The following is a 26,695-nucleotide window of genomic DNA, read 5'->3' as shown; positions in this document are numbered from 1 at the left end:
TTACTTTTTGAATAAAAAATATTATTTTCATCCTCTTAATGAGAGTATTGCATTGGAGATGCTCTAAAGGCCTCGAAATTGGAGGCGCAAATTTGCCTCGAAAAGTTGTTTTGTCTATTTTTTTTATTTTTTTTTTATGTTGGTTTGGTTCTGTTTTTGTTTTTGTTTTTTTTTTTTAAAGGTTTTTATGTGTATCCTAAAACCTAAATCATAATAAAAAAATAAATAAATCAACACAGCCCAAGAAATTAAAAAAAAAAAAACCAACATAGCCCAACAAATAGAAAAAAAAAAACAATTGGGTTAGATTGATTGGGTGATAAAATTAACTGATCAGTTAGACTGCTGGTTAAAATTTGTTAATTTCATATAGTTTTGTACGAGTTCTTACTATATTTTTTTTTCAAATAAGAAAGACTCAGAAGATATAAAAACCTAAACCTTAAATCCTAAACTCTAAACCCACCCTTACACATAACCATCCTTTAAAAATAAATAAATAAACAAATAAAATTACAACGGCCCAATAAATAAATAAATAAAAACAACCAAATTAACACAACTCAACAAATAAAAAAATAATAAAAAAAAAAACAACAACAAAACAAACACAGTTAAAAAATAAAAAAAAAAGCAAATCGAGCCACATTCGAGGCCTCAATCTTTTTCCAATTTAAAATAGAAAAATGGGTGGGTGCTCGAATTTCGTGGGTCGAAATTTGGATCGAATTCGAAGAGAGGGAGAGAAGAGAGGAGAAGGAGAAGAGAGGGAGACGGGGTGCTGGTTCTGCCGACGTCCTCGTCGCCTCGCCGTCCTCGTCGCCTCGCTGTCTTTGCCGCAGCTCCGTCGCTTCGCCGTCCTCGTCGCCTCGCCGTCCTCGCCGCAGCTCCGCCTCTGCCTTTGCCTCGCCGCCACACCTCCGCCCCTGCCTCAGCCCCGAGTTTGTTGGCCCCCTCCCCTCCCCTCCCCTCCTCCCCCCTTCTCTTCGTCCCCTCCCCTCCTCCCCCTCCTCCTTCTTCCTTCCCTCGTCTTCTTCTTCCTTCTGCTGAAAAAAAAAAAAAAAAAAAAATACAAAGATCAAAACGACGTCGTTTTGATCTTTCGACCCATTCGACCCACGAATTTTCGAGTTACCCATCGGAGTTGTTTAAAATATCATATTACCTTTATTTGTTTGTCCACTTATCTATTTGTGTGTCTACCAATCTGTACATACGCCCACTTGTCTACTGCTGAGTGTCAGCAAATTTTCTAGCTAGTTGCTAGAGAAGGTCGGCGGTGATAGGCAACAATTTATAGTAGTGTGTGCGAGAATAAAAAGGGTATGGAAAATGTTTGAACTTCACAATTTTTGTGGTCATAACAGTTTAAAATTGTCAAAACGATATCATTTTAGGTGTAAAACATGTCAAAATGATGTCATTTTGACAGTTTTGAGTCATTGAGGCCACAAAAATTGTGGCCCTCTAACATTATTGAAAGAATAAATACAAATAGCAAAAGTATAAAAGTGAAAAATATATAAAAAATATTTTAAAATAATAATTTGTACGTCTCTTCTCACCAATATATTTTATTAATTAACGTTCTTATAGTCAAAAACAAATTAATCAATAGACCTAATACTATATATTATACACTCACAAAAATATTCTTTTTTCCGATTTTTTTTTTTTTAAATTTTTATTCACAATAGAATTCGGAAGTTCCTCTGATCTAATTATTTAAACTAGTTCATGTCATGTGTTAGGGTATCAAACGGACTGTAGTTGAGTTTACAAGGAGCTTGTTTGACATGTGTTAAAATAACAAATATTATTTTAGTACATTATCTTATTTGAATTATTATTATTTTATTTGAATTATATTATCTCTCTATCATATTATTTCAAACTCAACTCATATTTCACGTTTTTTCGTAAAAAAATAAAAAATATACTAATCTACAACTTTCCAAACAATTCCAAACTTTTCAAATTTTCTCAAATTTATATTTAAACTTCACAGAATCTCCAACGGTAGTAGGCATTTTACCTATCTAAATATTACTATAAAGTATATATTTTATTTTGCCTATCAACTGTTATGTTTTTACTCCAACCATGCTCTTTATTTTAGCTATTAATCCAAATACTATTAATTTTATAGAATGCCACGTCAACAACAAAGATGGAGGGAAATGATCCTAATGATTGAATACATTTTGCCTAGCGTTGAAGGCTAGCTACATGTAGCTAGTGAATATAAGTTGAGCCAAAATGCCTAATCATATGCCTAGTGCGTTGGAATTGAAAAAAGTGAATCACACTAGGCATTTTAACTAACAAGTATTATATGCCTAATGCATTGGAGATGCTCTACGCATGGTATTTGAAGTTGTCTGAAAAATGGATCTTTTAACTACTAATTCACACCTCTTAATTTCAAAAACTCATTTGTGGCATGAATATTGATCCCAACCAACTTGGCTGCCAATATTGGCCACGAAAGGCTTGTTTGGTAAAAATTTTCACTAACATTTGATAGTGAAAAGTAAAAATTAAAAGGGTAAAGAATAATGCTTGGGAGCATTAATTAGTGCTCCCACTAATTAGGTGGCAGTGGGTCCCGTCATTAATGATGTGATGTTTTGGTCTTGGAGTTGTATTTTTTTTTATCTTTTTTTACTTTTTTAATGCATTAGTGCTATTAGTGGTGATGTTTTTAGCGGGATGAATCATTGTTGAAGGGTAAATCACACTGACTGACTTGATGTTTAAAAAATCATAATAAAGTCTTTTAAAGTTATAATTTGCGTAGCACTTAACTCCATGATCATCATAATTTATTAAATATATCAATGAAAAAATAATATTATTATTTATTATTTTTTGGACAAATTACATATACCTCTCTCGAGGTTTAGTTAAATTACAGATACCCCCTGATATTTATATTTTCATAACAAATTGCCCCCTGAAATTTATATTTTCATAACAATTTGCTCCTTAATTTGTTATGCAAATAGTACTTTCAAGGGGTATCTGTAATTTTTCAAATCACTGGGGTATCTATAATTTTGTTAAACCTCGAAGGGGTATATGTAATTTGCCCTTATTTTTTATACTAAAATATATATTTTCCTTTATTTATCTTTGTATTTTCACACTTTTTATATTAATTTCGACTTATTTGGCTCGGAAGGAAGTCATTGTAATTTACCCAAATCAAAATCATCTCTTCATAAATTTTTGAATAATTAATTTTTTTAAAAAGATAAATTGCACTTTATCACTTTTATATTTGGTCATTTTTCAACTTTATTTTTTCTTACTTTAACTCTTCATATTTTAAGTTTTTTTTTTATTTTATTCCTAAAGCTAACTTCTCTTCAAACTTAGACATAAAATGTCACAATAACTGTCACATAACATAAAAAATATATTACTATATTAAAATTTAAATTTATATTAAAACTGTGAGTCATATATAACAAAATATTGTTATGTCATGTAACTGACAATATTTTATTTTTGTCTAATCTTTAACAAAAAAATAATTTTAGAAAAAAAAGTAAGAAAAATTTAAAACATAAATGACAAAAATAAAATAATAAAAAAACAAGCAAGCTTAAATGATCAAAATTCACCTTTTTAAAGTTATTTCTGCCTTGCCAATGGGTTTTGAGACTCACAAATCATTTTGGATAATGTTAGGGGTACTAAATTTTCTACTAAACAAATGATTAAATGTCTCACATGGATGTGGGGTCCGTAATTTTGTAGGCCCTACACTCATTACTCATTTATTTAGTAGAAAATTTGGGACCTCTAACATTTTTCAATCATTTTTTCTAAATACAATTTCCAAATATTTCCTTAGCCAAGTGACCTTTCAATTCCCCCTGCTCTGTTTCACGCCGTCTCTCTCTCTCTCTCTCTCTTCTCTGCGATTATCCAACCACCAACCATCCTAGTCACGCCCATCGAGTATCCCCCCCTCTCTCTCTCTCTCTCCATATTTATATGATATATATATATATATATATATATATGTATAGCTAGATAGCTAGCTAACTATATGGTTCACCTTCAATTCTTTCTTTGATCCCATTTTTATAATCTCTCAGTAACGGTTTCTTTTGATTGTCTCTGGGATTGTTTGATGCATTTTAGTTTTTGGATATTGTTCATTTCAGTGATTTTTACATGGCTATGAACGCTCTTGCCGCCACAAACCGCAACTTTCGTCGTGCGGCTCGCATTCTTGGATTGGACTCTAGGATTGAGAAGAGTCTGTTGATTCCATTCAGAGAAATCAAGGTTAAGATTGTTCTGCAATTTTAGTTTCTTGGGTTGTTTTTATTTTTTTGAGAATTGTGGAAAATTTTTGATCTTGTTGGTTTTGGGGTTTTGATCAGGTAGAATGCACAATTCCTAAGGATGATGGAACTCTGGTGTCCTACGTTGGATTCAGAGTCCAACATGATAATTCTCGAGGCCCCATGAAAGGAGGGATCAGATACCATCCTGAGGTGAATGTTTTATTTTTTCTGTTTTTTGTACTTCTTTTGATGATTTTGTTGCTTCTAGGTTGAAATTGATTTTTTTTTTTTTGTTTTTGCTTTGATTTTGGGTTTTAGGTCCTTGAGATTCTTGGTTGATGTAATTTAGTTTGGGTTGAATTAAAGGTTTGTTTGGATGTCTATAGAAACAGAACGATTTTATTTTAATCCATCCATTCTTCTCTGTCAAGGGAAATTATACTGACAAGTGATAGAGCAAACATAAGAGTGAAAATCAAAATCACTTCAGATGCATGCCAGTTTTGATGAATGATTTCATTTTATTGGGATATTCAAACCTTGCTTCGAAGAGGATGATTAGTGTTGTGTTTCGTGTTTTTATACAGCTGGTTTCAAGCCCTGATAAAAGAGGAGGGTTATGTGTTAGACAGCCGGACAGCCAGCACGTAAAATCTCTGTCTGGTCGCTTATGAACACGAATCCTAATATGATAATCTTGAATTTCATGGTCTTCAAAATTGTTTTTAGTATTTACTTTTTAGTTCTTAGCTTGGTTTAGCTAAACTATGTGATAAAAATGAATTTGAGATGCATACAATTGTATGGTCAGAGGAAAATCAGAGTTATTTGATTGAAGGCTTGTCATATGTTGGAGTCAGTAAGCAATTAAGTATTGATTGAAGGCATGTCATATGTTGTTTGATTATTTTATTTAAACTGCAGTAGAGGCTTTAAGTTATTTGATTATTTTATTTGAACCGTTGAATTGTAGGTGTTTACAACGAGTGACCCAACTGAGCTGTTCACTACATAGGGCTCTTACCAAATTGATCAGTATTCAGTATAGATAGCACCATAAGAGTATTATTGAAGAATTGATGGGGCTTTTTTATTCTAGTTTCAAATGTATGCCTCTCCTTCCGAGTCAAAGCACTCCTTTCTAAATCTCCTATAAGGCCTTAATAATTGGTCTTTCAAGAAATTTCTTCTAATCAATCCTGAAATACTATTAAGTAATGTATATGTGAACCTTCTCTTTTTTTCTTTTTTTTTTCAAGTATAAAAGTTTTTCAAAGGAATTTGTTGCCAGTTATTCCTCAAAGTCCGTTTTTTTAGTTTAATGGGTATTGTAAAAGTATCTTCTGAATATTTGTGCCAAATTTCTGGGAGCTTCACTTCTTTTTACTAATCCTAAATGAAAAAAGTAAAAATACACGATTTCTTCATTTAAATTTTGTGCTGAGTTGTTTCTTAATTTTTTTCTACAAGGTTGATCCTGATGAGGTAAATGCTCTAGCTCAATTGATGACATGGAAGACTGCTGTAGCAGACATTCCTTATGGTGGAGCTAAGGGTGGAATTGGATGCAAGCCAAAGGATTTAAGTAATAGTGAATTGGAACGTCTCACTCGGGTCTTCACTCAAAAAATTCATGATCTAATTGGGGTTAATAGGGATGTCCCTGCGCCGGACATGGGGACTAATGCACAGACCATGGCTTGGATTTTGGATGAATACTCGAAGTTTCATGGTCATTCACCAGCTGTTGTGACCGGGAAGCCCATAGTAAGTACTGAAGACAAAAATCCAATGACATGTTTCTTGCTTTGAAATAAGATTTAATATTTATCTAGTTAAACAGAAAGTAATTTCTATCAAACTCTCACATGAACCTCACAATTTTAACTTTGCATTTTAGGATCTTGGTGGGTCCCTGGGTAGGGAGGCTGCAACTGGACGTGGTGTTATTTATGCCACAGAAGCTTTACTCGCTGAATATGGAAAATCAATCAAGGATTTGACATTTGCCATACAGGTATTTTTGTCATGGATTTTGTTAAATTAAGGCACATGTTAAGAAGTTTGAAAAGGTTGTGCATTTTGTATAAGTCTGTGCATTAAAAAATGTAGAATCTTTTTAAGCTTTCTTATCATGTGCCTCAAGGACACACGTTAACAAGACCCTTTTGTCATTGATACTTCAGTGTCAATTTATTATGAGAACTAATTCTTTTCTAAGTTATTAATAAAGAAATTCTTTTTCAGGGTTTTGGCAACGTGGGGTCTTGGGCAGCAAGGCTAATTCATGAGAGAGGTGGTAAGGTCATTGCAGTGAGTGACATCACCGGAGCAGTTAAGAACCCAAACGGGATTGATATTCCAATTTTGCTTAATCATAAGGAAGCAACGGGGAGCTTGAAAAATTTTGATGGTGGAGATGCCATGCATCCAAATGAATTGCTCCTACATAAATGTGATGTCCTGATTCCATGTGCCTTGGGAGGAGTTATCAACAGGTTTATCTCTTGTTTTGCCTAGAAACTTGTGACTTTCATTATACTTTTGTGTGAACGTATTGCCTATTGCACACATAATCGTGAATGATTTGTACATCTCACAAATATGGGTGGTGTTTGGGAAGTTTGGGACTTGGGTTTTTTTTTGATTTTTTTCACAAAAAGATAAACTTTTTGCAAAATAAAAAAAAAACACATCCAAACAAAATATCACATCCAACCTCATAATCATTTCACTTTTTCTCTCATAAATATCACATCCAACTACAAAAAAATCCAACTATCTTTTCAAACACAAAAAAAAATTTCTCCAATAATATCTTACAACTAAAAAAACCTACATAAAAACCCACTTCTAAACACTCACATGAACACCACTCCCCCTCCGTTGCAAGGCAGTGTTCGAGGGCACAAAATGACAAATCAAATTTTAACCGGCGTCATAATATCATCCTATCAAAATTAATATTGGGGTTTGTGATAGGAGTTAGGTTGATGGCATATCGTAAGTATATAATGATGCTGATCAAAAACCAAACCAAACCAAACTCAACAAATGGGGTCGGTTACATAAATTTTTCTTCTCCATTCGACTTGATTCAAGGCCATATCGTTAGTCAAATTAAGGAGATTCATATCTCTATTTATTACACTAGCCCATGTCAATCTAAGTCTGCCCATTTCCTTAACATTTTCATCTACCGTCACTGTATCGCATCTCTTCACTACTGCCTTTGTTGGTCTTCGTTGTATATGACCAAACTATCTCAATCTGTTCTCCCTCAACTTATCTTCTATCGGTACTATTCCTATCCATTCTTGAATATACTCATTCCTAACTCTATTTTTTCTAATCTCGCCACACATTCACTTTAGCATCTTCATATCAGCAACACTCATCTTATGTACATGTTGTTTCTTAATTGCCCAACATTCCATCCCATACAACATTGCTGGTCTAATAGCCGTTCTATAGAACTTCCCTTTTAGTCTAGTGGGTACTCGTTTATCGGACAGTATCTCAGACGCGCTCCTCCACTTAAGCCACCCTGCCTTAATTCTATGGATCGGATTTACTCCAATCTCTTTATTTGTTGTGATAATCGATCTTAAATAACGAAAATGTTCACTTTTAGGTAGTACTTGGTTCTTAATCTTCAATTCTCCTCTACTTCTATTATTACTGTTACTAAAATTGCACTCCATGTTCTTTGTCTTAGTTTTGCTTATGGTAAATCCTTTAGATTCAAGTGCTTCTCTCTAACTCTCTAACTTAGTGTTAACTCCTTCTCTAGTCTCATCTACTAACACGATATCATTTGCAAAAAATATACACAATGGCACATCATCCTAAATATTTCTCGTCAACTCATCCATAACTAAAGTAAAAAGATAAGGACTTAAGGTTGATCCTTGGTGTAACCCTACAGTAATTGAAAATTCATTTGTCTCTCCAGCTGGCGGTCTAATAGTGGTCACCACACCTTCATACATATCCCTAATCACATTAATGTAACATTTTGTCACCCCTTTCTTCTCTAACACCCTTTAGATTATATCATGAGGCACTCTATCATATGCCTTCTCTGGATCGATAAAAATTATATAAATGTCTCTTTTCTTTTCTCTATAGTTTTCTATTACTCTCCTCAAAAGATAGATCCCTTCTATTGTTGACTTACCAGGCATAAATCCAAATTGATTCTCTGACACCTTTGTTATATCTCGCAATCGACGTTCCATCGTTCTCTCCCACACCTTCATTTTATGACACATTAGCTTGATTCCTCTATAATTATTGTAGTTCTAGACATCTCCTTTATTCTTATAGATTGGCACTAAGATATTCTTCCTCCACTCCTTCGGCATTTTCCTAGTCAATAAAATCTTGCTAAATAACCTAGTCAACCAAGCCACCCCCTTTTTACCCAAACATTTTCAAGTTTCAATAGGGATATCATCGAGTCCTAAAGCTTTATTCGATTTCATATTCTTAAATGCAATCTCCACTTCAAAGTTCCTAATCCTATGATAGAATATGTAGTCATGGTTTTCCTTATTACTGCCTATTTCCTCCCCTTTTGACCTGCCTCCATATTCCTCATTTAACAATTGCTCAAAATAGTTCTTCCACCTCTTCTTAATCTCTTCATCCTTCACCAACACCTTAGAGTCCTCACTATTGATGCACTTAACTTGATCAAAGTCTCTTGTTTTCCTCTCTGTTATCTTAGTTGGTTTGTATATCCTCTTCTGTTCCTCCTTACTATCTAGTCTAGTTTATAGGTCATCAGAGGCTTTCAACTTAGTCTCTCTCACTATTTTTTTTGACCTCCTTATTAGCCAATCTGTAGCTCTTAAGGTTTTTCTCAGTTCTATCGTTTTGCCACTTTTTAAAGTACTCTTTTTTTGTCTTTACTACTGTTTGAACCTCCTCCCATCAGCACCAAGTTTCCCTAGAGTTGGGTCCTTTTCCTTTTGACTCTCCAAGAATTTCTCTTGAGATTCTCCTCATACAATTGGCTATCAAATTTCACATAGTGTTAGCATTATCTTCCAGGTCCCAAGTACCCTCTTTATCCATTCTATTATTAAATATTTATGGTTTAGCCTCAAGTCCCACCATCTCGTCATACGGTGCCCACTATCCTTCCTAACATGGTATTGCTCTTTAAAGTATAAATCTAGTATCAAAATTCTATGTTGAGATGCCAGGTTCTCTCCAGAAATTACCTTACAGTCGCTGCATTTTGGACTTAAATTATTTATCCATATTTTCGGTTTGGTTGAGATGCTATTTGAAGTTGCTAGCAGGGTGGTGGATCATTAGATGCTCAAGTTGATTTTAAAAATGGATATATTTTGAACTCTTCTTATGCAAAATATCCTGATTTTCTTGACTTCTTGATATTCACATTTGAAGAGAAAACGCTGATAATGTGAGGGCCAAGTTCATTGTAGAAGCGGCAAATCATCCTACTGATCCAGAGGCAGATGAGGTATGACATTGACTTTAAACTTTTTAACTTCTCTTCTGCTTGGGACGTATGTTCATCATCTGAAAAACTGAGTCATTGTTTCTGCAGATTCTATCTAAGAAAGGAGTTATAATACTACCTGATATATATGCAAATTCTGGAGGTGTGACGGTCAGCTATTTTGAGTGGGTCCAGGTAACAAAAATACTCGATATTCCTTCTAATTTCCAACATGGTGAGCAATATGTGAAATTGTGTGAATTAAATTTTATTTTTTAATTAACTAATATATGCCTCCAAAAGATCTATCAATATTCTTACACACTCTACTTTTTTTTCCTAGAATTTGACTTGCAATTGAAAGATGTAGACCCTAAAACAAGTTGATTCTTCCTTAAATGTGAACTTGGTGAAACTATATGCAGGAGGACTCTTTATTTTTCTCATGTTTTTCAAAACTATTTATTACTTAGAAGAAAATTTTCTCACATATATATTTCACACGCTCAAAATATATAATTTTTTTTATATTTATTGTACGTCGATAAGAAAAAATGTGTTATATATATAAATATTTTATTAAAAGATAATAACAAAATATAATATATAAAAAATCAAATAAGTATAAAATTTACGTAGTTTTTCTTTTATCATTGAATTTCAAGTTATTTTTTTTGAAACTTGTAATGTGTTTTATGTGTCTCTAACCAATCCACGTGTCGCAAAGTGTCCGATTAGTGTTGTGTCATGTTAGTGTCTATGCTGCTTAGGTGTCAGTTATGCATCTTGTCTGTGGAAACTATAGGTAAAAACAACAATAGTGCGTAGATAGCAGATTTCGAGCGGAAACAATTGTAATGTGCCACAATGAGTTTTGTTCTTGCAGAATATTCAAGGTTTCATGTGGGACGAAGAGAAGGTGAACAAAGAGCTTCATAGGTACATGACAAAAGCTTTCGGTAACATCAAAAGCATGTGTCAGACACACAATTGCAACCTCCGAATGGGTGCGTTCACGCTGGGAGTGAATCGTGTTGCACGGGCAACTGTATTAAGGGGTTGGGAAGCGTGATTAAATCACCTTCACATTCTATTTTTCTTTTTTTTCGTCTTACAAATAAATGCATTTTTGCCGCTGAAGAATGCAGCTTGATAGCGGTTCTTTTTTTTTGGGTAAGTAATTGATAGCCGTTCTTACCCTCCCATTTATAGACTGTCCGTGACTTGAACTCACGCTTTCAGGACGCTGGTCTTAAAAAAGTTAAAAGACTGTGTACTGTTGTCTGAAAATTTGAGGATCAACCTTGTTCTGTTGTGGAAATACATGGAGTTTGTGTTTTAGTGGCTTTGTAAATGAGTTTTGTAATGGTTTTTTCTGAACCGTGAGCAAACTTTCAACAAGCAAGTGTACATTTCTTTATTCGGGAAAGCTTATGGTGTGCACTCCCTTATAGTTACGTACTTTATGCACCCTATCATAAATTGGCATAATTTTATCACAAAATTTCGTAACATCAATTATAAAATGTGCAATCTCATTACAAATTAACGTAACAAAATAAATAAAAATGCTCGTCAATTCTTTCATGCTCTTGAAATTGAAATTTCACAACAATAATCCAAGGTACTTAGAATTGACTCATAATTGTACATAGAAAAAATTGTGTGATTCAGATTTAATTTGTGTGGTGAGATCCACAATTCAGAATAGGTTTAGACACTTGATTATTTATTATTAATATTTTTTAATAATAAAATGATAGAAGGGAAAGTCTGGTGACAACAAAATGTTTATAAAATGCATTTTAATTTTATTTATTTATTTATTTATTTTTGTTATTGTGAGGTGGGTCTCACCAAATTTGCACTTTGGTGGTGACATATTTCTTGATCAAATTTTCGTTGCCCTTAGAATACCCCTACCTAGAATTATTGTAGAACCCACATAAAAAAATTATAAAAAATAAAAATAAAAATAAAATTGGAACCCATGCTTTTGTGCTAGTGGTTAGAAAATCAGGTAAAGAAAATCATTTACATATAGCATTTTTTGTTACTGGTTTACAAAGTAGCTACAGATAAGAGTAATAATATATAAATAGATATTTTATATATATAAAATAAAATAAGGTTATATATATAAAAATAAAAATAAAAAGTATATACATAATGGTTTAGTTGGATGACTCTACATGCACCAGGCCGATCAAAAAAAAAAAACACTCTAAATGCACCCAAAAAATTAAGTTGGATACCCATTACTCAAGACACACCATCTCTAAATTCAAATTTTGATTTTTTTTTTTTTTTTTTTGGCTTTAAACACCCTAAATAATTTCAAACTCAACTCCCACCATTACCAACCCCCTCCCAGCCACCTCTATCGTCAACCATTTGTCGTTGTCTCTGCCGCTTGCTGACAACCCACTGCCCCCTTTAGAGGCAGATCCAAGATTATGTCTTTGGAGGGCTACTCTATCGTTTAAAAAATTGAGAGCTACTCTATATAATTTTGAAATTATCTACAAAAAAATTGGGGATGCGAACTCCTTTAATTTTAAGTGTTTTTAAAATTTTTAATATAATATATGATATTTTTCAAATTTTTGAGGGTGCGGCCGCACCCCCTTAGATCCATCATTGCCCCATTCTTTTTCTTCTTCTTCCTTCGCAGGAAAATTCGCAACAGGAGAGGGACTCGTGGTGGCGGAGAATGATGAAAATGAGGTAGTTGTGACAGAAGAGAAGATGGTAGCAGGCTGTGACATGGGGAAATGAGGTAGCGATGGTGACGACAAGAGAGGGAGGTGGCGGTTGCAACGGTGGCAGGAGGAGATGGCCATGTGTAACAGCCCCAACCTCTGATTAACGCTAATCCATGATTAATTATGCCTAATTAGAAATTTAGTTGAATCTTGAATTAAAATGCATGTGTGTGTGTTGCATTGTTGTGTTTATATCTGTTAGGTGTAGAAAGATCTGTTCACGATTTAGTTTCGGTTTGCGAATTGAAAACCTTATCGCCATTCGAATCAGAAATTGACTTGATTTATGTGCTAGTTAGAATTTATAGAATTTTATGGTAGGCTTAATTAAAATTCGGTTTGGAACGATTAAATTTGATTAAAATAATGCTATTTGTTTTATTTTGTCAATGACCACCTATTAGGCTAATTTAGCCCCACTCACCTCCTTTAGTCATTCTTCATCACACTTGAGTATTGAGAGGAAGAAAACGTGAGAGAAAGTGAGAGAGGGAAGGAATTGGGATCAAGCTTGAGGATTGGGAGAAATTGCTAGGAGACCTTGGTGGTTTGCTCAAGAACAGCTCTAACCATAAGGAATTGAGAACTTTAGGTAAGAATGTTAGTCTCTAGCCTTGTAATTTAGTTGATTAATGCTTGAAATCAGTTATGTAGGCGAATTAACATGTGAATTGAATTAAAGGTTGGGAATTAAGAATGAATTCATGCATGCATGCACGTTTCATGGCATTTTAGAGACTTATTTCAAGAATTCCTTCATGCATGTGTTGAGTCTATTCTGATTTTGGAAACACAATGAGTTTCATGTGATTTAGTAGCATTTGATCATGTTTTGAAGAGCCTTAGCTCAAAAAATGTACTTGTATGTGATGTTCATCAATTGATTTTGAATTTAAGTGAGTTTGTGCAAAATTGATATCCTTTTGGGCCATGATTTCTTGAATTGATCTTTCAAACATGTTGTTCTATGAGTTATTAAGTGTTTTCCAAAGTTTTGGGCCCAGAAAATTGAGTTGGATGCTTCAAAGGTCGAATTTGAGCTTGGTGATCAAATCTGAAATTTCCAGAAATTTGATCCACGCTCGAGCGTGGAACTTTACGCTCGAGCGTGAACTCTGAGTACGTGAACTCCGCTCGAGCGTGGAAGTATACGCTTAAGCATGAAATGCATATACCCAGAAGTTCTTGTGTTTTACAGTCTGCTCGAGCGAGGGAATCCATGCTCGAGCGAGGTTCTGAGTCTCACGCTCGAGCGTAGGTCGAGCGCCCGTCAAGCGTGAAAAACTTGCATCCAGTACTTTTGTCAAGGTTTACAGTCCGCTCGAGCGGGGAAGTCCACGCTCGAGCGGGGTTTCATTGTCTGCATGTCCGCTCGAGCGTGGAAAGCCACGCTCGAGCGTGGACCTTATTTTCAGCAAATCTTGAGAAATATTTTCCAACGCATTCTTGCATCCTCATTCCATCCTAGGCATTTCTAAGCCATGTTTAAGACTCCATAATGAGGATTAAGGGGTTAGAAACACACTAAGAGCAAACGACATAAGTTATGTACATTCGAACGTATATTTCAAGTGTGTGTTCGTATGTGTGTTCATGTAGGTCACACGCCTCAGAACAAGTGAAGGGCCGCCTTACCATCTAGTTAGGGCTACCAATCATCTGTGAGTAATAACTTTGTAAAGTTATGTTTAATGTTAAATATTTTTTGAATATTATGATATGAGGTAATTAGTTCTCTGAAATGCCATGCTATGTTTGAAATGAATGAATAGTTGTCCAAAATTCTGAAAGTTATTCGTGGCATCCTTAGCATCATATGATATGCGTTCCTTTATGGGTCATCAGAAACGTCTCTGTGCACATGAGTCATAGGAATGCCTTCGAGGCCGTCCCTTTATGGGCCATCGGATTTGTTAACGCTAAGGGATGTACCACTTATGATTATATGCGAAATCTGAATATGGAAATGATTATGAATATGTATATGAATCTGTCTCTGTTAAGAATTTGATTTCTAACTCTGTGATGGACAACATTCATTAAATCCTTTACTCTGTTATTATTTATTGGGCTTTAGCTCACAGTTTATATTATGTATGTAGGTGAGCCGGCGTGTGACCAGGGCCAGAGTTGACGGCTTTCTGTTCTGTTTTTGTCAACCAACCGTTGTGCCTCCCGAGGAGGTTCCGATCGATGTCTAGTTGCATGGCTGTTTTTGTACTTATGCTAGTTTCTGAATGTTTGTAAAGTCAGGTCCTGGGAACTCTACTTATGCAAATGTTTTGTAAATATTGAGGTCCTCCGACCGACACGCTTGTGTATATATATATATAAGTTTCAAAATCTTTTGTCCCATGTATGTCATCACAGCTCATTGGACCTTGTCTATTTTATATTATTGCTTCCGCAACCCCTTATTATTTGCCAATCTGTTCAGAGGCCTTTGGTAATCCACGGATTACTGGCCGGTTATGGTGCTAAACCTACAGGGACGGGTTTGGGTCGTGACAGAGTGGTATCAGAGCACGTGTTCTACCGCACACACAGGTCCATATGAGCTTAAGAAGTCTTAGTAAGAAGTAAGGGCATTTCATCTGCATGTTTATGTGTATTGTTCGAAAGTAAAAGCATAAGTTCAAGTATAAACATGTGAATTTGAATACATAAAGTTTTGTTTACCTATAGCAAATGGACAATGCAAGGAATGATGACACAGTAGGGTCCTCTGATGCCCGAATGAATAGAATGGAACAAATGCTTGCAACCTTAACCGAAGTGGTAATGCAACAACGGAGGCAACAACCTTTACCACCTCTACCCCTGCCGGCTCAAGTTGAAATGGGCACCGGTGACGTCATCAACTTGACACAGAAGTTCATGAAAATGAAACCACCAACATTCTATGGTGGAATTGAACCGTTGAAAGCAGAGACGTGGTTACTTAAAATGGAGAAACTGTATGAGGTGTTCCCTTGTTCTGAAGTCCAGAAAGTCCTCCTAGCCACCTATACTCTGAAGGATGAAGCCCGAAGGTGGTGGTTACTGATTCGAAATGGCCACGAGAATTTGACGTGGACTCAATTCAATACAATCTTCTGTGACAAGTACTTTCCCCAATGCTTCCGAGACCGGAAGGTTTCAGAATTCCAGGAACTCAAACAAGGTAGAATGTTTGTAGCCGAGTACAAGGCTAAGTTTACTGAGTTGGCCAAGTTCGCTCCTCACATGGTGGACACAGACTACAAGAAGGCCCACAAGTTTGAGGGTGGATTGGATCTGGACATACTGGATAGGGTGGGAGTCCTGAACCTACCCACGTACGTGAATGTTTTGGATAGGGCATTAATGGCAGAGTCCATTCTAGCAGCGAAGAAACAAACTCTTGCCCCACAAACTGATTGGGCAGGGAAAAGATATGGAAACAGTTTCAAAAAGCATCGTTCATTTTCTAGGAATAAGAGGCGAAACACGGGATCTTACAGTAGCTCAAGCCAGAGTAGTGGTACTATACCGACTTGCTCGGAATGTGGTAGGAAACACAAGGGGGATTGTTATCGAGCTTTGGGCGCCTGTTTTAGATGTGGAAAGACTGGTCATATGATGAAGGATTGTCCTGTCAAGTTTGAAAATACCAACCAACTAGCGGCAAGCTCAGCCGGATCCGCTTCTGCATCCAAGACGAATACGAGGGCCAATACTGGAAAAGAACCTCTGAGATAGGGTCGAGTGTTCGCCTTAGTGCCTGGTGACGTACCAAACACCTATACCATGGTGTCAGGTACACTCTCTGTATGTTCTCAAAATGCATGCGTATTGATAGATTCTGGTTCTACACATTCCTTTGTATCGCATGCTTTCTCTCGAAAATTGACTAGACCATTAGAACTTATGACATATGTGTTATCTGTATCTACGCCGTCTGGGGATTCTATGATGTGCACTCATGTTTATCCGGCATGTGATATTATGATTGGCGATATGATGTTATATGTTGACTTATTGCCCTTGAACATTGACCACTTTGATTGTATTTTGGGAATGGACTGGTTGACAAAATACTGTGCTACCATTGACTGTGCAAGTAAATCTGTTGTGTTTAGACCACCGGGTATGCCTGAATTTACTTTTATTGGGAATGGGGTAGTTCCTCTCCCATATTTGATTTCGGCTATGAAAGCTGTAAAACTCCTTAGGAAGGGATGTAGGGGTTATCTGTGTTGTATACTGACTGCACCATCTGACAGTACTACTGTAGAAACAATCCCTGTTGCTTGTGAATTTCCCGATGTGTTTCCAACTGACTTACCGAGGGACTTAGTTGATAGAGAAATTGAATTTACTGTTGAGGTGTTTCCGGGGACACAACCTATTTCCAAGACTCCCTATAGAATGTCTACCTCGGAATTGAAAGAATTAAAAACTCAACTTCAGGAGCTGTTAAATAAGAAATTTATCCGTTCGAGCACTTCACCTTGGGGTGCTCTAGTCTTGTTTGTCAAAAAGAAGGATGGATCTTTGAGGTTGTGTATAGACTACCGAGAATTGAACAAAGTAACTATTAAGAACAAATATCCCTTACCTCGAATAGATGATTTATTTGATCAACTCCAAGGAGCTAAAGTGTTCTCTAAAATTGATCTTAGGTCCGGTTATCATCAGTTAAAGGTTAGAGCTAAGGACATAGAGAAAACTATATTCTGAACTAGATATGGACATTATGAATTCCTGGTAATGCCTTTTGGAGTGACAAACGCACCTGCAGCTTTTATGGACCTAATGAATAGGGTTTTCAAACAATATCTTGATGAATTCATTGTCATGTTTATTGATGACATTCTGATTTATTCTAAAGACAGGGAAGAACATGGGAACCACCTGAGAACTACTTTGCAGATTTTGAGAGAAAAGAAACTGTATGCTAAATTGTCCAAATGTGAATTCTGGCTTGACAATGTAGCATTTTTGGGACATGTGATCAATGAGGATGGTGTTTCTGTTGACCCTCAGAAGATTGAAGCTATTGTGGATTGCCCTAGACCGACGAACGCAACAGAAGTTAGAAGTTTTCTGAGACTTGCAGGTTACTACCGAAGATTTGTGAAAGATTTTTCCAAGCTTGCTATGTCGTTGACCCAGTTAACTCAGAAAAATGTTTCGTTTGACTGGAATGAACAAAGAGAGGCAGCATTTCAAGAATTGAAAACCAGGTTAGTGACTGCACCAATTTTAGCTTTGCTCAATGGTACTGATGGGTTTCAAGTCTACAGTGATGCTTCTCACAAAGGCTTGGGGTGTGTATTGATGCAAAACGGAAAAGTGATTGCCTATGCTTCCCGACAACTCCGACCTCATGAAAAGAACTACCCGGCGCATGATCTCGAATTGGCAGCTGTGGTGTTTGCTTTGAAAATTTGGCGTCACTACTTGTATGGGGTAACTTGTGAGGTGTATACCGATCATAAAAGCATGAAATATTTCTTCACCCAAAAGGAATTGAATATGAGGCAGAGGCGATGGTTAGAGTTTATCAAGGATTATGATTTGCAAATCTTATATCACCCAGGGAAGGCAAATACCGTAGCAGATGCCTTGAGCCGAAAATCTCGTGCAAATTTTTCATGCTTGCTGACCAATCGAAAGGAACTGCTAGTTGACCTGGAACAGAAAGAGATTGAGATTAGTGTGCAAGAATAAGGTGGGATTTTAACTGCCATTTCCGCTCAACCTATAATTCTTGACGAGATCAAACAAAAACAATGTGAAGATGAACACTTGAAAAAGATTATGGAGGAGTTTGAGTCAACGCCGAGGCCAGGATTCATGTTTGAGAATAATGTACTGAAATTCCAAAACCGTCTTTGTGTACTCGATTGTTTTGATTTGAGAAAACGTGTAATGACCGAAGCACACAGCAGTAAGTTTGCCATGCACCCGGGAAACATGAAAATGTATCACAATTTAAAACAGAATTTTTGGTGGCCTGGAATGAAAAAGAGTATTGCAGATTTTGTGGCTAGGTGCCTACATTGTCAACAGGATAAAACTGAACATCAACGACCTGCTGGTTTGCTACAACCACTTCCAATACCGGAATGGAAATGGGAGCACATTACCATGGACTTCATTGTGGGTTTGCCTCGTTCTTCTCGAGGTATGGACTCTATCTGGGTTATAGTTGACCGTTTAACTAAGTCTGCCCATTTTCTGCCTGTCAAAACTATTTATAACGCTGATAAATTGGCCAATATCTATATGACTGAAATTGTGAGATTACATGGAGTGCCAGTATCTATAGTGTCTGACAGGGACTCAAAGTTTGTATCAAGATTTTGGCAGAGTTTGCAACAGGCTTTGGGGACTGAACTGAGGTTGAGTAGTGTGTATCACCCACAGACAGATGGACAAACTGAACGAACTAATCAAACTTTAGAGGATATGCTCAGAATGTGTGTGTTAGACTTCTAGGGGAATTGGGAGACCTATTTGCCATTAGCCGAATTTGTGTATAACAACAATTACCATTCAAGCATTGGAATGGCTCCTTATGAAGCTTTGTATGGAAGAAAATGTCATTCTCCGATATGTTGGGCTGAAGTAGGTGATAGACCTTTATTGGGACCAGAACTTGCACAAGAAACAACCGAGAAAGTGAAACTAATCCAGCAACGTCTAAAGACTGCACAGAGTCGGCAGAAGACCTATGCCGATGTTCGAAGAAGAGATAGGGAATACGAAGTTGGAGACCATGTCTTCATCAAAGTAACACCGATGAAGGGTCAAACTCGGTTTGGTGTTAGGGGTAAATTGGCGCCAAGGTATGTTGGACCTTATGAGGTCCTTGAAAAGATCAATCCAGTGTCATATCGGGTGGCCTTACCTCCAGTGATGGAGCATATGCACAATGTGTTTCATGTATCGATGCTTCGAGAGTATTTGAGAGACCCACTCCATGTCATTGAGCCAACACACGTACTTTTGAAAGATGATTACACCTACGAGGAAAGACCTATCCAGATTGTGAACTGCAGGATCAAAAGGCTAAGAAACAAGGAAATACCGATAGTAAAAGTTGATTGGCAAAACCACGGAGGAACCTATGCGACCTGGGAGACCGAAGAAGACATGATGAAAAGATATCCGAATTTATTTCCATTGGACCCAATGTTGTCCCAGAACGAAGGTAATTCGAGTTTAGAGAACCAAACTCTTTTAAAGGGGGAAGACTGTAATAGCCCCAACCTCTAATTAACGCTAATCCATGGTTAATTATGCCTAATTAGAATTTTAGTTGATTCTTGAATTAAAATGAATGTGTGTGTGTTGCATTGTTGTGTTTATATATGTTAGGAGTAGAAAGATCTGTTCACGATTTAGTTTCGATTTGCGAATTGAAAGCCTTATCGGCATTCGAATCAGAAATTGACTTGATTTATGTGCTAGCTAGAATTTATAGAATTTTATGGTAGGCTTAATTAAAATTCGGTTCGCAACGATTAAATTTGATTAAAATAATGCTATTTGTTTTATTTTGTCAATGACCACCTATTAGGTTAATTTAGCCCCACTCACCTCCTTTAGTCATTCTTCATCACACTTGAGCATTGAGAGGAAGAAAACGTGGGGGAGAGTGAGAGAGGGAAGGAATTGGGATCAAGCTTGAGGATTGGGAGAAATTGCTAGGAGACCTTGGTGGTTTGCTCAAGAACAGCTCTAACCATAAGGAATTGAGAACTTTAGGTAAGAATGTTAGTCTCTAGCCTTGTAATTTAGTTGATTAATGCTTGAAATCAGTTATGTAGGCGAATTAACATGTGAATTGAATTAAAGGTTGGGAATTAAGAATGAATTAATGTATGCATGCATGTTTCATGGCATTTTAGAGACTTATTTCAAGAATTCCTTCATGTATGTGTTGAGTCTATTCTGATTTTGGAAACACAATGAGTTTCATGTGATTTGGTAGCATTTGATCTTGTTTTGAAGAGCCTTAGCTCAAAAAATGTACTTGCATGTGATGTTCATCAATTGATTTTGAATTTATGTGAGTTTGTGCAAAATTGATATCCTTTTAGGCCATGATTTCTTGAATTAATCTTTCAAACATGTTGGTCTATGAGTTATTAAGTGTTTTCCAAAGTTTTGGGCCTAGAAAATTGAGTTTGATACTTCAAAGGTCGAATTTGAGCTTGGTGATCAAATCTGGAATTTCCAGAAAGTTGATCCACGCTCGAGCGTGGAACTTTACGCTCGAGCGTGAACTCTGAGTATGTGCACTCCGCTCGAGCGTAGAAGTATACGCTCGAGCGTGAAATGCATATACCTAGAAGTTCTTGTGTTTTACAGTCAGCTCGAGCGAGGGAATCCACGCTCGAGCAAGGTTCTGAGTCTCACGCTCGAGCGTAGGTCGAGCGCCCGTCGAGCGTGAAAAACTTGCGTCCAGTACTTTTGTCAAGGTTTACAGTCCGCTCGAGCGGGGAAGTCCACGCTCGAGCGGGGCTTCATTGTCTGCATGTCCGCTCGAGCAAGAAAAGCCACGCTCGAGCATGGACCTTATTTTCAGCAAATCTTGAGAAATGTTTTCCAACGCATTCTTGCATCCTCATTCCATCCTAGGCATTTCTAAGCCATGTTTAAGACTCCATAATGAGGATTAAGGGGCTAGAAACACACTAAGAGCAAACGATATAAGTTATGTACATTCGAACGTATATTTCAAATGTGTGTTCGTATGTGTGTTTATGTAGGTCACGCGCCTCAGAACAAGTGAAGGGCCGCCTTACCATCTAGTTAGGGCTACCAATCATCTGTGAGTAATAACTTTGTAAAGTTATGTTTAGTGTTAAATATTTTCTGAATATTATGATACGAGGTAATTAGTTCTCTGAAATGCCATGCTATGTTTGAAATGAATGAATAGTTGTCCAAAATTCTGAAAGTTATTCGTGGCATCCTTAGCATCATATGATATGCGTTCCTTTATGGGTTATCAGGTCCCTTTATGGGTCATCAAAAACGTCTCTATGCACTGGAGTCATCAGAATGCCTTCGAGGCCGTCCCTTTATGGGCCATCGGATTTGTTAACGCTAAGGGATGTACCACGTATGATTATATGCGAAATCTGAATATGAAAATGATTATGAATATGTATATGAATCTGTTTCTGTTAAGAATTTGATTTCTAACTCTGTGATGGACAACATTCATTAAATCCTTTACTCTGTTATTATTTATTGGGCTTTAGCTCACAGTTTATATTATGTATGTAGGTGAGCCGGTGTGTGACCAGGGCCAGAGTTGACGGCCTTCTGTTCTGTTTTTGTAGCCAACCATTGTGCTTCCCGAAGAGGTTCCGATCGAAGTCTAGTTACATGGCTGTTTTTGTACTTATGCTAGTTTCTGAATGTTTGTAAAGTCAGGTCTTAGGAACTCTACTTATGTAAATGTTTTGTAAATATTGAGGTCCTCCGACCGACACGCTTGTGTATATATATATAAGTTTCGAAATCTTCTGTCCCATGTATGTCATCACAGCTCATTAGACCTTGTCTATTTTGTATTATTGCTTCCGCAACCCCTTATTATTTGCTAATCTGTTCAGAGGCCTTTGGTAATCCACGGATTACTGGCTGGTTAGAGTACTAAACCTACAGGGGCGGGTTTGGGTCGTGACACCATGGCAATGTCAAGAGGAGGAAATCCATGGTGACAACAACTAGGAGGGGCGCGGAGTTGAGTTTGTCTTGCCGGAGCTAACTTTTGTTAACTAGAGTTAGGATTTGATTTTGGCTCTTTTAGTAATTTTGTAGGACTCATTCTCTTTGGTTTGAAATTTTAAAAAATAGTTTCATGAGTTTTCAATTTGTATTTTTGTATTTCTAATGATTTTCTGAAGATTTTAATCAAATTTTCTTTTTTAACTTTTTAAATTCACTTAAATATCTTGATATAAAGTATAAAATATGTACAAATTTTTTTTTTTTAAAAATTCATTGAATACAACAAAATACAAAAATGTATTAAATTCTTGTTTTTTTTTTTTTTGTATTTTTTTTGTATTTGGTGAATATTTTAAAGTTTTTTTTCACCAATAATTATATTGGCCCCGTTTGGTGTAGCTGTTAAAACAGCTTATAGATTATAGCTTAACAGATTATAGATTATGACTTTAATTAGAAGTTGTTAATCTGTTTGGTGTAGCTGTTGGATTATAGATTTAAGTTGCTGAGTAGTGTTTGTTAAATAAGTTGTGAAATAACTTTTTTAATTAGTTTTTATTTTTTGTTTGTCTACATTTCTCATAAAAATAATAATAATAATCTATGGTCCATTTGAGTCTTTTTCTATTTAAAAAAATAAAATAAAATTTAAGAGTATAACCATAAATTAACATGTCCAAAGCAGAAGCTGATAATCAGAAGTAAGGAGTGAGCAGCTTCTCAGAATCAGTTTTTTTGAGTTAAAATAAGCTGTTAGAATCAGAAGTTGTTTGAAAAAAGCTTGATCAAACAGTCAAAAATAACTTTTTCAAAGCTAAAAGTCATAAGTTGGCTCTGAAAAGCTGAAACAAACACTCCCATTTTTTGATGTATCTAGATTAGGTATATCTAAAAATTAAAATTCACTAAAAATAAAAAAACATGGAAAACAAAAAATTCATTTTTTAGAAAAATGGTACAAGCCAAACAAGGTACTTATTATGATTTTTGTTTTTGTTTTTGTTTTTTTTTTTTTTTGTTTTTTTTTGAAGAGGGGGGTAGGAGGCATCCGATCTGGTTGGATTATGATCTTATCATTTCAACCCACAGAGGCCATTGAGATTTTTTTTAACTACTAAAATGACATTGTCACATTATTTTATTTTGATGCAAATTCTGTATAAATGTTTTAGTAAAATAATATTTTTTTACTGTTTCAATATCAGTAGATGAAAGTATTAAGAGAAGGGACAAACTTAAATTGACATGAGCTAATGTATTAAATAAAAATATAAATTTCTTTAATTTGATTAACAAAATAACTTTTGATAGAATTAAGTGGAGAAGAATGATTCATATAAACGATCTCATTTAATGAAACTTAAGGGTGGATTGGTTTGACATTTTTCTACTGTTACTAAAGACGAGTGGGATTCCGGACACAATTTTTTACGTCATTTTACCCCCGCAAACTCCACACGGATGCACAACCATTGTGAGTAGACATTGTAAACAAGACTCTTGTAACACAGTCACACGCATGATGAGTCCATGACCAATCTGACAAGAGAAGATAAGCTTAAATGTTTCAGAGCATGGGCTTCCATTTTCTATCCCATGCTTCTCCAAACAAGGCCTAAAAAAGAAACAAACCACACAAGTAAAAGAAGAACTTACTTTCAGACCATTCATTGCTTCTATTTCCATTTCTGCCTCAATGCAGAGAGCTTGCAGCTCTCATCATGTGACCAAGAAACACCCTCTTCAGGCCAGACCTTCCCGATCTTTCGGAACGAAGCAATCGACACAGTTTGTCAGTCTGGACATTGAATCCCAACAAAAAGGCTTGGACATTGCTGAACAAAAAGAGAAATCTGCTTTGGTTGTTGAGAAAACAGAGGAAACAAAGGATGATGAGGAAAAGGATTGTTTGGATACTGAGAATTCTGTTACAAAGTTCGTCGATGCGAGGTGGAAGAATAGGACATGGGATTTGAATATGTTTCTTAAGGATGGGAAAATGGACTGGGATTCTGTGATTGATGCAGGTGAGAGCTCTGCCATTGCCTCCAATATGAACTCTAATTTTGAACAGAGTATTGTGGACTCACTTGACTAATAAACCAATACAGAGATTAAATTTTAAGAAATTTCTTTTTAATGTTTTTCTATGATTTTTATTAAATTCTAACTGTTATCAATGAGCCAAATTACAAGTTTAATGCACATATACATAAATCTCAAACTGTTAGTTGACCCCTATTATCAGGGTGGGGCCAAAAAATTAAATCAGAAGGACACTTATTAATTATAATATTAAATTTTTTTACAAAAATATTTAACATAAATTTTTATCATTAACTTCAAGAAAGATAAAAAAAAAATAAAAAATTAATCAGTGTGTTTGGTTTTAGTTTTTATTTTTTGTATTTTTTTGGTTTTAGTGAATATTTTTAAAATTTTAAACAATTTTTTACTTTTTTAAATGCACATTACTTAGATATGTATAGAAATAGTAAAATATTTGTGAAAAAATATTTTAAAAGATTAATAAATACACAAAAATACAAAAAATGTACTGAATTTTCATATTATTTTTATATTTTTTGGTATTTAGTGTATTTTTTAAAGATTTTTTTCACAAATATTATACTTTTTAGGTATATTTATGTTAGGTGTGTCTAAAAATTAAAAAAAAAATTACTTAAAATATTAAAAAAATTATTGAAAACATTAAAATACGGAAAATAAAAATATAGAATTTTCTGAAATCTGTTTATGAAAACTAGAACCAAATAAGCTAAATATTATTTGTAATTAGTGTATCACGGACAATATTAAAAAAAGTCATGGATATAAAGTTTTAAAATAAATTATATAATGATATAGTAATTTTTTATACAAAATATGCATAAAAATTCAATATAATAATTATACCACGTCATCATTAATATGTGATATCACCAACAAATAGTAAAGAAACACATAAAGAATGAACGCTACATGTCAAATGTAACTAATAATTCAATAAATTTTATATTTTCATTGAGATTAATTATGTTTGCATGTCAATAGTGATAGACATTACCATTATATTGAAATTTTCATAGATAATAATATCGTAATCACTTTATTTTCAATCAAAATAACCATTATTATTCTTATTATTTTAAAAATGTCATTGACATTTAAAATAATATTTTTATAAATTTTTGTATTTAAAGTATTTTTTTTATGTTTGCTTTTAAAAAAAAAAAAAAAAAATTTGCAAAACCTAGGGGGGTCACCCCTGGACCCTTGATATCTTCGCCCCTGCCTATTATCCTAGTTTCAAAGGTCTCTTTTTATTACACAATTAAGCTGGAGACGCATTGTGTGGTAGAGAAATAACTTGAAACATGGAGCCAAGGAGGATGATGATCTAGTCTCCTGTTCATGTATGATGCAAAACAATTTCTAGAAAGTATGAATGAAAAAATAAATATGGAGAGAATAATTGACAGAGCAAACATGCTCTTTGTTTTTAATTGTATTAATCCTTACGGGGAGACTCCATTTTATAGGAGTGATTATACAACATTTGCAAGACAATATAATAAAAGGCTACTAGACAACATAATGAAAGGCAACAATCATAATTAAAGGCACAACATATAAAACTAAAAGTAGCCGAAAGGAAATGGCACTAACTAAAGCAAATTGCACTATCTAAGGCATCTGATGACTACTAATTACACACAAATATAATATATACATTATATATATTATATATTATTAATAATGAAAAAGAAGCTTGATTTCAAACACTCTCCCTCAAGCGACGTTGTAGATGTTAATCATTCCCAATTTGTCCGTCAGATCTTCAAAGCTAACTCGAGCAAGAGCTTTTGTGAGAATGTCAGCCTTTTGGCTCTTTGTTGGAGTGTAGCTGACTTGAAAAACTCTTTCTTCAATCTTTTCCTTGATAAAGTGTCGATCTATCTCCACGTGTTTAGTTCGATCATGATGAACCGGATTCTTAGCGATACTGATGGCGGCTTGGTTGTCGCAGTATAAAACCATGGGATGCTCAGATGGAACCCGTAATTCTTCTAACAGTCTGTTCAACCAGATTCCCTCACAGATACCTAGGGCCATAGCACGAAATTCTGCCTCAGCACTACTACGGGCTACCACTGACTGTTTCTTGCTTCGCCATGTAACCGCGTTCCCCCAAACAAATGAACAATAGCCAGAGGTTGATCTTCGATCAGTCACTGAACCTGCCCAATCTGCATCTGAAAAAATCTCAATTTTTCTATTTGTTGTTCTTTGGAAGAAGAGACCCTTTCCTGGTGTCATTTTTAGGTACCTCAATATTCTGGTCACAGCAGTCATGTGTTTTTCGGTTGGATTATTCATGAATTGACTGACCACACTAACAGAGAAGCCGATGTCTGGCCTTGTATGAGAAA

General features: G+C 35.4%; 3 protein-coding genes across 4 annotated transcripts in view; all 3 read left to right on the top strand.

Moving 5' to 3' along the window:
- The first annotated feature begins 3,726 nt into the window (after positions 1 to 3,726).
- Positions 3,727 to 11,134, top strand: LOC114302347 (glutamate dehydrogenase A). 2 transcript variants are annotated; one of them, XM_028247393.2, is made up of 10 exons: positions 3,841 to 3,969; positions 4,179 to 4,302; positions 4,401 to 4,514; positions 4,892 to 4,951; positions 5,775 to 6,071; positions 6,205 to 6,321; positions 6,552 to 6,802; positions 9,726 to 9,801; positions 9,889 to 9,975; positions 10,667 to 11,134. In XM_028247393.2, exons 2-10 carry the CDS (start codon positions 4,189 to 4,191, stop codon positions 10,850 to 10,852), a joined length of 1,302 nt encoding a protein of 433 aa, XP_028103194.1. In that variant the 5' UTR covers positions 3,841 to 3,969; positions 4,179 to 4,188; the 3' UTR covers positions 10,853 to 11,134. The 2 variants fall into 2 exon arrangements, with proteins under 2 accessions (XP_082738623.1, XP_028103194.1); XM_082882497.1 differs by lacking the exon at positions 4,892 to 4,951 and having other exon boundaries at positions 3,727 to 3,969.
- Positions 11,135 to 16,313: 5,179 nt separating this feature from the next.
- Positions 16,314 to 18,239, top strand: LOC145797712 (putative mitochondrial protein AtMg00860). The gene is made up of 4 exons (XM_082885124.1): positions 16,314 to 16,323; positions 17,503 to 17,600; positions 17,682 to 17,787; positions 18,109 to 18,239. Exons 1-4 carry the CDS (start codon positions 16,314 to 16,316, stop codon positions 18,237 to 18,239), a joined length of 345 nt encoding a protein of 114 aa, XP_082741250.1.
- A 5,719-nt stretch (positions 18,240 to 23,958) lies between these two features.
- Positions 23,959 to 26,695, top strand: part of LOC114305186 (light-harvesting complex-like protein 3 isotype 1, chloroplastic) — a 7,717-nt gene continuing 4,980 nt past the window's right edge. The window contains exon 1 of the mRNA XM_082882496.1: positions 23,959 to 24,289. Within this exon, the coding sequence (XP_082738622.1) occupies positions 23,959 to 24,289 (331 nt within the window). The remainder of the gene's footprint in view (positions 24,290 to 26,695) is intronic.

Source organism: Camellia sinensis, chromosome 8, assembly GCF_055761805.1.
Source record: "Camellia sinensis isolate YWXY chromosome 8, ASM5576180v1, whole genome shotgun sequence".
Classification (NCBI taxonomy): domain Eukaryota; kingdom Viridiplantae; phylum Streptophyta; class Magnoliopsida; order Ericales; family Theaceae; genus Camellia; species Camellia sinensis.
Note: the sequence above shows the minus strand (reverse complement) of the source record. Positions and strands in the feature narration are given on the sequence as shown.